The 13,753-nt window shown below is 47.6% G+C and overlaps 1 protein-coding gene across 11 annotated transcripts in view; it reads right to left on the reverse strand.

The window, feature by feature from the left end:
* si:ch211-278a6.1 (SRC kinase signaling inhibitor 1) overlaps window positions 1-13,753 on the reverse strand; it is a 136,564-nt gene that overhangs the window by 39,468 nt on the left and 83,343 nt on the right. For 10 of the 11 annotated variants that reach the window (XM_029123647.2, XM_029123646.2, XM_029123649.2 and 7 more), the window contains 3 exons: window positions 10,677-10,712; window positions 5,045-5,243; window positions 1,357-1,649 (listed from right to left, as the gene is read on the reverse strand). In XM_029123647.2, coding sequence (XP_028979480.2) covers window positions 1,357-1,649; window positions 5,045-5,243; window positions 10,677-10,712 — 528 coding nt within the window. The remainder of the gene's footprint in view (window positions 1-1,356; window positions 1,650-5,044; window positions 5,244-10,676; window positions 10,713-13,753) is intronic. The other variant, XM_020051007.3, reaches the window with a different exon arrangement.

The raw sequence follows: 13,753 nt of genomic DNA on the forward strand, positions 1-13,753 counted from the left end.
TATATTATTATATATAAACTAGTTGCTTTGAATCTTGAATGCTGATTGGCGGATAGCCATAAAGTTACAATATTTTTTTGGGAAATACACTGTGATTTATTAGACATAAAGTGATGCTTATTAAAAAGACTGCATGGGGACATTAACCCAGGAGGGGGTGTGCATACTGTCACAGAAGAAAGAGCCAGCAGTCAACTTCCATGTATTTAAAAGGCACGATCACATCATCTGCCTTCCTAGACACAGGAACTGGGAGATTTCACTCCATCTATGCAACTCAGATCATCGGAATTTAGGTTTCTTTTAAACAGATATTTGGAATTTTATTTTATCTACACTTAGGAATGCACATGCACAGACACAAAGAAAGTGCCCACACACACACACACAAACACACGCACACATTCAAAAACCATCTGAAATAATTTGCATGGGTAATGGCTGGTGCATACCTAATGTCATGTGACTAATGCAGCTGGCGAAGAACATGTTCTCATTCTGCGAACAGAATGAAAACAGAACATCTTCAAGGTTCCTTGATCTCATCCAAAGCAGAGACATGCAGAGGGTACGAAGTACGCTCATATCTCTGTGTAACATTTTTCTCTGGTGTCCTGGCAGCATATGGTATCTTTGAGGATAAAAGCCTCCACAGCCTGTTCTACCTACTGTTGCCATGACACTAAAGGGCTGTCAAACAGTCCAGCAGTGTTGACTCCACCCCTTTCCCCACCCAACCTCACCCTCAGGTCCCCTTATCAGACCTCATCTCCACCCCTTTCTCCCACCCAACCTCACCCTCAGGTCCCCTTATCAGACCTCATCTCCACCACTCTCTCCCCACCCAACCTCACCCTCAGGTCCCCTTATCAGACCTCATCTCCACCACTCTCTCCCTACCCAACCTCACCCTCAGGTCCCCTTATCAGACCTCATCTCCACCACTCTCTCCCCACCCAACCTCACCCTCAGGTCCCCTTATCAGACCTCATCTCCACCCCTCTCTCCCACCCAACCTCACCCTCAGGTCCCCTTATCAGACCTCATCTCCACCACTCTCTCCCCACCCAACCTCACCCTCAGGTCCCCTTATCAGACCTCATCTCCACCACTCTCTCCCCACCCAACCTCACCCTCAGGTCCCCTTATCAGACCTCATCTCCACCACTCTCTCCCCACCCAACCTCACCCTCAGGTCCCCTTATCAGACCTCATCTCCCCACTCTCTCCAAACCCAACCTCACCCTCAGGTCCCCTTATCAGACCTCATCTCCACCCCTCTCTCCCCACCCAACCTCACCCTCAGGTCCCCTTATCAGACCTCATCTCCACCCCTCTCTCCCCACCCAACCTCACCCTCAGGTCCCCATTGGCCAGGTGCGAGGCAGGGTAGGAGGCGTAAATGGGCTCCTTGCGGTAGATCTTGATGACGCTGCGGTCCTGGATGTCGCGGACGTCCTCGAGCTCGTAGAAGACGTTGCGTGCCTCGTCCTTGATCAGGATGGCCGTGTTGGGGGACTTGAGCATCCCGGCCGTCAGCTTCTGAGGGAACATGTGCACTATGAGGGCGTGCAGGGTGTCCAAGCTGCTCAGCTCGTGGGTGATGTGCACACGCCGCGTCTCGTCGCCAAACTGAAGGAACAGCACCCCTAGAGAGGGAGACACAGGGGAGGAGAGTGAGACACACAAGAGGAGAGGGAGACACAGGGGGGGAGAGGGAGACACAGGGGGGGAGAGGGAGACACAGGGGAGGAGAGGGAGACACACAAGAGGAGAGGGAGACACACAAGAGGAGAGGGAGACACAGGGGGGGAGAGGGAGACACAGGGGGGGAGAGGGAGACACAGGGGAGGAGAGGGAGACACAGGGGAGGAGAGGGAGACACAGGGGAGGAGAGTGAGACACACAAGAGGAGAGGGAGACACAGGGGGGGAGAGGGAGACACATGGGAGGAGAGGGAGACACAGGGGAGGAGAGGGAGACACAGGGGAGGAGAGGGAGACACATGGGAGGAGAGGGAGACATAGGGGAGGAGAGGGAGACATAGGGGAGGAGAGGGAGACATGTGAGGGGGAGGGAGAGACAGGGGAGGAGAGGGAGACACATGGGAGGAGAGGGAGACATGTGAGGGGGAGGGAGACACGGGAGGAGAGGGAGAGACAGGGGAGAGGAGGGAGAGACAGGGGAGAGGAGGGAGAGACAGGGGAGAGGAGGGAGAGACACAGAGAGGAGGGAGAGACAGGGAGAGGAGGGAGAGACAGGGAGAGGAGGGAGAGACAGGGGAGAGGAGGGAGAGACAGGGGAGAGGAGGGGGAGACAGGGGAGAGGAGAGAGAGACAGGGGAGAGGAGGGAGAGACAGGGGAGAGGAGGGGGAGACAGGGGAGAGGAGGGAGAGACAGGGGAGAGGAGGGGGAGACAGGGGAGAGGAGGGAGAGAATGCACAGGGTATAGACAGAGGATTTTAAGTAAATTGGAAGATGAGGACAGTGGAGCATAAAGATTGTCAGACAAAAAGGAGAATAAACGTTTATATTTTCTCTTCCTTCTAGATTTTACTTTGCTGATATCTACTTCCCTCAGTAAGGTGTGCGTATTATTACCGGGTCGTGTGGTTGTCCCACCTAGCTCTCTTAAGATGAATGTACTAACTGTAAATCTCTACAGATGAGAGTATATGCTAAATGACTACATGTAAATGTTGGTTAGAGAGAGCCAGTGTTCTATAGCACCGCTAAACTCCCCTCTCAAAGGGCTCATCGTCTGTCACTGTCACTGGTTTTACATTGCCTCTCCCTACGTGGTTAGCACACATCCCCACAGCCACACTCTTTATGAGTTTGATTCATCCACGCTGTGAACCGGTCCAATCTGTCCAGTCTGACAGTAGTCCACCCAGTAAAACTGCCCACACAGAACAAGCAGTATAATACCATGCACAGTAATGTAGGGAACCTTCAATAAATATTTAACAGAATTGATTGTAGTGCTAAAAAAGTAAGACTAGCAATTTGCATTTCTCAAAATACTTATCCTATTATAGAGGGCAACAGACAACCTAAATCGGTTAAAAGAAAAAGAAAATGTAAAATACATCTATAAAATCTTTGTTTGACTAATAGGGTTATGGTGAGATAATGAGTGTAATTGATATGTAGCTGTGCATTATGTTTAAATATGTTTTAATAGACATTTACATTTAAGTCATTTCGCAGATAATGTTATCCGGAGTTAATGTGAGTAGCACTTTTTCTCATCGGTCCCCCGTGGGAAACAACACTAGAACCTTGCCGTCGCCGCAACAAAACCAGAAACGACATCGCGGCGGTATGAGGAACACGGGTGGGGGTGGCAAGGACACACGGGCGTCCCTGGTCCAAATGAAGGAGGGAGGGCATTGGATTCCACCGGCACGGCAGGCCTGACATGACCAATGCAAGCGCCATGCACTGACAACTGAGCTACACGGGACCCCACACAAGCCAAAACACAAGTAAACGATTAGAAATGTAGACAGAACGGGGTCTTCATTCTTTAAACACAGAAGAAAACAAACAGGAAGACAGATTAAATCCATCAAAAAACTAAGCACTGAAACAAAGAACCCCACAGGTATTAGCTTCAACCGACGGAACTCTGTCACCAGAGAGAGCATAGCAAGCAAATGGATGCAGCTGGGATTCTGGATTAGTTACAATGAAAAGAATTGTGTGCCCACCAATGAGATAAGATCGGCCACAGATTTTCTCTCTGTGTTTAGGAGTGTGTGTGTATCCTACCAGATCCCTGCCTTCCTCATGTCTCAGAGTAATGGAATAACATTAGGGGAGGGTATCATCATTCCCTCATTTTGTAGATTCAATATTTTGTAGATTTCACAGGAAAATCGGTCCAGCTCTGGGCTCTCCCCACAATTTAGAGTTTCTAGCACTAACAAGGGCAGGCTTTTTCTTTACCCTCATTTCTGGAAAGGTTAGTGTTTTTGAAATATATTTAGTGTATGGCTTCATACCAAAAAAAATTGTTGTGTTTAAAAAAGTATTGGATATCATCAGGTTACAACATATGTATAATTTATTATAAAACAATTACATTTTTATAGCTTCTTTACTGTACGACAAGTGCTTGTCCAAAACCTTGGCTTTACTTGAAAAAGTGATACTCTGAAATAGCATCATCTCTACATTTTCATAGTTATTTGTGAATAACACATTTTCCGGAAACCTCAGCCTGTCAATACAGACATCCACTGGTAGGTAACTGGATGTAACACCATGAAAGGATCTGAAAAAGGCGCTTTTTGGTCCACGTTTTTCAGAACTGCAGGAGACGACACAACCTGTTGAAACTAACAGAGTAGGGCACCCCCCACAAAAAACCTGCTGCCCACCTGATCACCACGGGGGGGGGTCACGTATACACTAGGTGAGATCCCTTTGTGGAGCAGGAGCCCGGACATTTTCTTCGGATAAGAGAGTGCCCCTTTTAATTGTTTCTCTGAGAGAAATTTCATTCAGGCAGGAGAAATGACCGCATGTTTAAAGGTTTAGCATCAGCTTCAGATGTATATAGGGATTCACACAACTGCCATTAATGACCTTGGCAAGATGAAAGTACCTCCCCAGAGGCTGACTTCAGTTTGATCGTATGATTGGTCTCGATGTTATGCAGATATGTGACGAGGCAGCGGGCTAAAGGCTCCATGTTGGCAGCCCTGCTGCTGTGATTGGTCCCTGGTACATAGCATGCAGCCTGAACTGCTTCATCTACACCTAGGAACTGGTTACAGACAATGCAAATGTGCTGAAGGCTCCTACAGTCATGTAACAAATATTTGCAGCACATCATATAGTCTCTGTTCAGTGTTTTCAGAGCAAACATGGGAGTGCTGTCTTTCTTATACCTCCACTAGTATCTCATCGCGACAACCAACCAACAGATCTGGGACAAGATGGCACCAATTCCCAGGAAGTCATGTGGGTCGATGCTCCTGGAGCCTGAGGGGGGTTAAGACGAGTCCAGGTGCACTGCGTGCTTGGCTCTTACCTGGGGAACGCAGCTTGTTCTGGCTGGCCGAGCGGGACAGGGGCAGACTCTGGCGGAACCGGTTGGTTCTGCTGAAACCCAGGGGGACGTCCGCCTCAGACATGGTCTCAGCCAGAGACTCGGCCGAAGCGAAGGACAGTTTAGCAGCCTGGTCGGCAAGCCCAGACTGGGTGGACTGGGAGTGGCGAGGGCTACGACTCTAACGTGGAGAGCAGAGGGAGAGAGAGAGAGGGACAGAGTTTGTTTGGTGAAGAAGAGTGAAAGAGAGCCATGAACGGATTTGACAAGGGAGGGTATAGAGAAATGTGCAGGGGACAAATAATAAACCGACCACAAGGCCAGCCAACCGAATCACATGTCGATGAGATTTGGATGATTCGTCAGCATGTCAGAACCACAATTCATACAGATGGCCCCCCCCTCCCCCCGCCTCCCATCTTCCCGGATACGGTATGGCAGGATGGTGGCTGTTCACCAAAGGGGGAGGGAAAAATACATAGTGACCTGGAGGGCAATGAGAGCTGTTTTAGGCTTTTAACGTTCTCACTGGGTCTTCGGGATAGCGTCTCGTCCTGTCCTGCTGCTACTAGGCTGTTTTCTGCTACACTTGGTTCTGTCAGGTTGTTCTCTGTTAGGATGTGTTCTACTGAGCAGTGTTCAGTTTTGCTGTTTGTTGGGCTGTGTTTTGATAGGTTGTGTTCCGTTGGGCTATGTTCTGATGGGCTGTATTTTCTTGGGCTGTGTTCTAGTAGGCTGTGTTCTTTTGAGCTGCGTTCTGATTGGGCTGTGTTTTTTGGGGGTGTATTCTGCTACTGTAGGTTTGTGTTTTGTTTGGCTGTGTTCTGATAGCTTGTGTTCTGTTAAGCTATGTTCTGATAGGTTGTGTTCTGTTAAGCTATGTTCTGATAGGTTGTGTTCTGTTGAGCTGTGTTTTGATAGGTTGTGTTTTTTTGGGCAGTGTTCTGATTGGTGGTGTTCAGCGAGCCGGCTACCCTCTCCCCTATTCCCAAGTCTTCTCCATGTCCCAGACTCCCTTTAATAAGCTCCCAGAATGCTCTCTAACAAGTGTTACAATGGCAGAGCCAGACAAGTTGAGTACACATTACATTGCAGTCAGTGCATATCTCTAGTCCTCCAAGTAGAACACAACTTCTCTGCTCTTTCTGTCGTTTCCATCCCTCGGCCTGGTTAAAAAAGACATCAGCATGTTTTTTCAGAGGGTCTCATTAATCTTGTATTTAACGAGACGTAGCCTCACAACATGATCTGCTCATTGACTCACAGCAGTACTCGCTTTAGGGTCTCTCTCTCACACACACACACACACACACACACACACACATACAATTACACAAATACACAAAATACACAAACACACTCACACTCACAGTCTGTTCATACCGCAATCATAAACATTTACCCAGCGCTGTCCTTCCACCTACAGTTTGGCAGCAGAGTCTGAGCAGGCAGATCAGGGAAGAATCTAACAGATTGGCCCCCACTGTGCTTTCTAATGGGGTCATTTATCTACTTAATGACCACACTGTGCAGAAATACAACAATACAGCCCACATCAGCTCTACCCAAACAACACCACCCAGACTGTTGTAGCTCTCACCAAACAAAACCAACCCAGACTGTTGTAGCTTGCACCAAACACCATCACCCAGACTGTTGTAGCTCTCACCAAACACCACCACCCAGAGTGTTAGAGCTCTACAACACCACCACCCAGTCTCACCAAACTATAACAACAATTTAAGGTAGAAGGCAGAGGGCGTTCCAGGAATCATTTGTTGTAGAAGGCAGGGGGCGTTCCAGGAACCATTTGTTGTAGAAGGCAGGGGGCGTTCCAGGAACCATTTGCTCTAGTGTGTCATCACAGGCTGGTAAATAAGTAAACATGTCTGCTGAAAGCTCTCGCATTATAAATTCTGCTATGCTGCTTTTTTCAGGAAAACACTTATTTTTTCTTCTCCACGTCTTCAGACGTACGTCGCTGTTAATCCAGGCTTTGTCGATAACACTAAATTACCGTAAGAGGCCTACACACCTGTTACACCCCAAGAAAACAAGATGAAACAGAACTGAAAGGAAAGGTGGTCCCAGCCAGGTTCCAACAGGCCATGCTGTACACTGCATTAAACCAAGCAATCCCATCCCTCTCTGCTCCTCTCTCTTTCCATCTCCCACTTTCTCCCACTTTCTCCCACCCCGTCCTCTCTCTCTCCCACTCTCTCCCACTCCACCTCTGCCTCTCCATCTCTTGTTATTCTGTCCCATGTAAACAGGCAGAGTGGTTCAGGGCTATGCTCAGGACGACGTTTGGGTTTGAGTGCTTGGTTTAGGTCGAGAGGCTTTACATGAGAGACTTTTCTCTGTCTCTCCTCTATTACCACTCTCTCTACTGTCTCCTCTCTCTCTCCTTTCTCGGTCTCTCCTCTATCACCACCCTCTCTACTGTCTTCTCTCTCTCTCCTTTCTCTGTCTCTCCTCTGTCTCCTCTCTCTCCTCACCCATCTTTACTCACTCTCTCTTTGACATATATCCTGTCCCTTTCTTGCTCTGTCACTCACACCTCCTAGAGCTTAATTTCTTTTTGTATTCCATTTTAAAAGTATCTTCTCCATCTGGCTGTCTGGGTCTCTATGACAACACCTCTGTTTCCAGACAAATCAACTGGGACAGCTCTCAAAGCAGCCAGCTGCTTACAACTCCACTTATCCCCCTGTCAGTCTGTACGGCCATGCCCTCCCTCTCTCTTTCACTCTCTCTATATTTCTCACCCAAAAGGGAGAAAGGAGCCCAGAAAACAAGCAAGGCACCTGCTGTTGTTCTGGGAAAATTGGAAACAGAAATGACCACCATATTCAATCTTTCTCTTACACCCCACCCCCGACACCTCACTTACTCATCCCTCTATCTCTGGCTTGCACTCGCTCTGTCTACACCCCCCCACACACACCTCTCTTTATAACACTGAAGTCGTCAATGCATGGAAGAAATTGCTCTGCCAAATTGCGCTGGATTGTTCGCTGATGCGATGCGCTCGCTCTGCGGGAGTGTGAGGAAAATGAGGTGCTCTGGGGAGGACCTCTTGTTTTTCTGTCCCATGTACACAGGCAGAGTGGTTCAGGGCTCTGCTCAGGACGACGGTTGGGTTTGAGTGCTTGGTTTAGGTCGAGAGGCTCGGGCTAATGGTCGAGGGGGGACCGGGGGCACACAAATAAAACCCACAGCCCCGGGGGATCACATGACAAGAGGTGACTTCTCTCTTTAGCTGTAATTTACCACGGTGATAAGTGATAAGACATCCAACTGAGAGTATTAGTCAGAAAGATGCAAACTGAATCTGAACAGATCTGAGAAGCATAACAATGAAGGTCTCACTGTGGCTCACTGCTAAAAACACACAAAACATGTAAATGTGGCAGTCTTCCCCCTTGTTGTTTCTTTCCTACTTCTATTCTCTGCCCTGTTGACCTCATCCCCCTCACCTCCTGTATTTCCCTCTCATTTCCCTCATCCTTCCCTACCTCTCTACTCGTCCCTCTACTCGTCCCTCTACTCTCCCTCTACTTACTCTCCCTTTCTTATCTCTCCTCTCTCTCTCCTTTCTCTGTCTCTCCTCTATCTCCACTCTCTCCACTGTCTCCCCTCTCTCCTCACCCATCTTTACTCACTCTCTCTTTGACATATATCCTGTCCCTTTCTTGCTCTGTCACTCACACCTCCTAGAGCTTAATTTCTTTTTGTATTCCATTTTAAAAGTATCTTCTCCATCTGGCTGTCTGGGTCTCTATGACAACACCTCTGTTTCCAGACAAATCAACTGGGACAGCTCTCAAAGCAGCCAGCTGCTTACAACTCCACTTATCCCCCTGTCAGTCTGTACGGCCATGCCCTCCCTCTCCCTTTCACTCTCTCTATATTTCTCACCCAAAAAGGGAGAAAGGAGCCCAGAAAACAAGCAAGGCACCTGCTGTTGTTCTGGGAAAATTGGAAACAGAAATGACCACCATATTCAATCTTTCTCTTACACCCCACCCCCGACACCTCACTTACTCATCCCTCTATCTCTGGCTTGCACTCGCTCTGTCTACACCCCCCCACCCCCCCCACACACACCTCTCTTTATAACACTGAAGTCGTCAATGCATGGAAGAAATTGCTCTGCCAAATTGCGCTGGATTGTTCGCTGATGCGATGCGCTCGCTCTGCGGGAGTGTGAGGAAAATGAGGCGCTCTGGGGAGGAGGGATGATGGCTGAGATGGCTGAGATGGCTGGTCGTCTTCTACGCCCGGGAAAAGGCGAAAAAGGGCCCAGCCAGCAGAAAACCACGAGGAAGGGTCACTGGAGTGGCATGGGGCACATCTAACTCCCGCTGCGACTACCTGACAGCTCTGCTCCTTCACTTTAATTCCGTCTAATGCAGTCTAATGCAGAATGTGATTCATTTACAAAGCTATTAATGATACTAATCTCCTGCTTTAGACACTGTAATGTAATTTATGTGGAGGACCGCGGGAGAAGTAGGTGAGCATTGTTCGACAAGCACTTGATCCAGGCCGTAAAAAAAATATTTCCACAGTAATGAAAGAATAAGATGATAAAGGATAATTTCCTGACAACAACTTAATGACTATCCAATTTCAACCATCCAGGCAAGAAAACAGCCGGTCTGACTGACTGCATGTAATTTGAGTTTGTTTGGAGCTTAGGGGAAAATGTCTGGAGGTGCGATTGTTTTTGGACAGAGTAATAATTACGTAGCTGTGGGGTAGATGGGTCAGGACAAGGATATTGATGTAACATTTCCACACTGCCTGGGTGATATTTCAGGGAGGCATAAACCTCAGATGAGGCCTCTTCCCACACAGACATCAATACTTCCCTTAAAGGCTCTCCGTGTAGGACCATGCAGCGCATTGGAAACCTCTGGACAACCATGAAATACAGCCCTCCACGGAGCTCATTTACAGACTATAAACCACGCCAGCTGACACAGATCCACACCATGACAAAGACATAAACTAGCTCAATGAAGCTGGCAACGTCGAGCTATAGCCTCCCTCTATGAATCTGCCGGCTGGAAACATACACCAGACATGACAGATACACTCTCCCCCGCTGCATCGACAGGCAGGGCAGAACAGAAATATCTTCCATACTTACAGTATATACATCAAATACCTGACATCTAGTATAATGGTCCGTTCATCCTGAACACAGCCTAAGCCCCCCGTCAGTCAAGCAGTCGCTGTCCAACCGGTACCGAGACCGGTCCCCTGTGCGCTGCCCCCTGCTGGCCTGGGTGACACAGCAAGGTCAGGTTGACGCCGGTCATGACCGACGTGGCATTCAACCTGGGAGAGACGTTTTCCCGGGGATCTCAAGCTGCTTGATGCCTTGGAGTTCCCGTGGGCCAGCCCAACTCCCGCGACACTCAAAAGACGCCGACTTAGTCTGTTTGGCGGGCAGAGTGCTGGACGCCGGGCCGCGGTAGGAATCGTCAGAAGGGAACAAACGTGTCAAAGGGGCACACGCGCGCACACACAACGAACACACACTGACACCAAACGTACACACTAGGGGCGATGGGAGGAGTCACACAGCGACACTGTCACTTACAGCACTGACCTTAAAGCTCCAGTAGTTGGGCTGTTGCTGAGGAGAGAGGGAGACAGGAACAAGTGTTACACATGTGTATACCCAAACATATGACCACCCACTTGAAACACAACCCCTGGAGAAATGACATGAATGTGGGAGGGGGAGAGAGAGAGAGAGATGGAGAGAGAGATGGAGAGAATGAAAGAGACAGGGAAAGAGATGAAGAGACAGTAAGAGTGGCTGAAACAGGTAACTCAAAACCAACTTTTCCCAAAATGTATTGTGCTACACTTTACACACCAAATATGCACACACACGCGCGCACACGCACACACACACTCACATTTTACACCGCTAACACACACACTCTACACCCCCCTAACACACACTTTACAACCCACAACACACACACTCTACACACACATACACATACACTTTTTACACCCCTACCACACACTCCACACCCCCCAACACACACTCTACAACACCATACACATACTCTACACCCCAAACACACACACACGCCAAACCCCTAACACACACTCTATAACCCCAAACCCCACTCAACAATCCCCAACACCAATTACCACCCAAACAAACACTCTTCAATCCCAAACACATACACACAAACACCCATAAAACACACATTCTACAACCCCCAGCACACAGTCTACACGCCTAAAAAAGCCTCGTAAAAACACATTACAATGGCCCAACACACACTCTCACACACACACACCTCAATACCCCCCAAACTGTTTTAAGGCCAACATGTATTTCAATAAAAAATCAAATTTTCTCCCTAAACTTAACCTTAACTCAATACTACCCCCCCCTCCCCAAAAAACGAATCTAAGCCTATCCTTAACTACTAACCTAAATGCCTAACCTCATCCCTAACCCCAAACCTCACAAGTACAGCAACACACAGAGTAAACAACACACACACAAAGTAGCAATTTTTACAAACATAAGCTACCTTCAACCCACCTAGTTAAAGTACACTGAAAGTAATCAGGGAGTGTGAGGAAATCTCCAAATCACCTGGAATGAACTCTATCTTTGGTTTGATGTTACTTAGACGTGGTTTGGTCTTTAAAAATAATAAAAACAAGCTCAAATGTCCTAACTGCCCTGATTGAGGACGTTTGTAATGACTCTTTAAAGAAGCCTGAACCACAGATTACAGTTCCTCTTGGCTAGTTTCCGGGTGAGGAACCTCCTAACACCATGTTGAAAGACAGTGAAACTCCTTTGGGAGAATGGCTAATACAACAAGAAAGTTTCAGTGTCCTCGATAATTGATTTGTATTGGGTGTTGTGGATGTGGGCTGGAGGGTTGAGGGGGATCTGTTTGTAAACGGTCCAACCTAAACTGAGTAGGAACTGGCTGCCATCTGTACCTCGTGACAGGATAAAATGAAAGGAGTAAAATTGAATTAAACAGGCATCTCTGTCAGTTGTTCACAAGTTGGCCTGTCTCCCAGACTCCTCACTCTGTCTCTTCCCCTCTCTCTTCCTCTCTTCCTGACTCTCTTCCTCTCTTCCTGACTCTCTTCCTCTCTTCCTGACTCTCTTCCTCTCTTCCTGACTCTCTTCCTCTCTTCCTGACTCTCTTCCTCTCTTCCTGACTCTCTTCCTCTCTTCCTGACTCTCTCTTCCTCTCTTCCTGACTCTCTCTTCCTCTCTTCCTGACTCTCTCTGTTCCTCTCTTCCTGATTCTCTCTCTTCCTCTCTTCCTGACTCTCTCTCTTCCTCTCTTCCTGATTCTCTCTCTTCCTCTCTTCCTTCCTCCTTTTCCATGCCTGGCTCCACCTGCTTCTCTTTATTCAATGATCCAAACCCACTACCTCATTGCCCCTTCAACCTCTCCCTCTCTCTCCTCCTCTCTTTCCCCTCCTCTCTCTCCCCCTCTGCCTCACTCTCCCTCTCCCTCTCTCCTCTTTATGATGACACAACATGACACATACGAAAAAGGTGCGCACATGCAAGTCATGGCCTCAGGAAGCAAGCTTTCCATGAACATGATTAACACAGTGAGCTGTAAATCAGGCCTCAAGCCACCTTGAAACACCTCACAATCACTTAGGGCCAGTTCATTTTAATTACAATTTACTTTTTCTAGTTCCTTTTTCTCATCTGCAGGCAATTTCCAGGTAATTTATCAGAGTGACCATTTTGCCTACTACGGTAGATTCATGGGCACAAAATGAAAGGTACCCATTTCTTTCTTTTTTAAATTAACAATCATCTGTTAGTTTTTCATTAGAAGAGTTTTCTTTCAATAATAGAGTACACTGTACCACATAACCAGTGGCTGATTACATAGGCAGATAAGCCTCCCTGATAAATTCTCAATCTCTCTGCATTATGAGATGGAACAGGCATGAGTTTAAATAAACGGCCTGGGATTACACTTATGTTAATATCTGGCAGTGTGAGAATAGGCTAGAACAATCAGACTCAGGAAGACTTTACCAACCCTGACACAGAATAAATGCAAATAATCCCAACCCTGAGCTCCTGTTCCTGGGAAGCAGGATGTCGCTAAAACCAAAATAATTATGTCCATTTGGAAAACTTGATGATGTAAGCCTGAGTTTACTAGAGAACCTATTCAATTTAAACCTTGTAATGTAAGTCAGAGTTTACTTGATAACACAGTCATCTTAAACCATGTGATGTAAATCTGAGTTTACTAGAGAACACATACAGCTTGAACCTTGTGATACACATTCACATATTAAGCCTTACTTGGCTCTCCTAGGTGCACTCTCTTTTAAAATGCTTTTATTCTCCTCCTCACATTTTACACTAGAGGTCAGGCAGGATGGAAATAAATGTGTATATGTGTGTGTCCATGTGAAAAGTAGGTCATGACTAGACTAGAAGCTAGGCTTTGTGCCCTGTGGGCTGGGCTGGGTTAGGTTCTACCTGCTCATGTGTCAGTCATTCAGTCTTGCCTGCCTGGGCTTAATGGTTGCCCCTGGCAACGTGGGAATAGACGGAGATAGACAGAGATAGAGACAGACAGACTGAGAAACAGACAGACAGAGAGACTGAGATAAAGACAGACAGATGGAGAGACAGAGATA

The sequence above is a fragment of the Esox lucius genome, chromosome 11 (genome assembly GCF_011004845.1).
Source record: "Esox lucius isolate fEsoLuc1 chromosome 11, fEsoLuc1.pri, whole genome shotgun sequence".
NCBI classification, from domain to species: domain Eukaryota; kingdom Metazoa; phylum Chordata; class Actinopteri; order Esociformes; family Esocidae; genus Esox; species Esox lucius.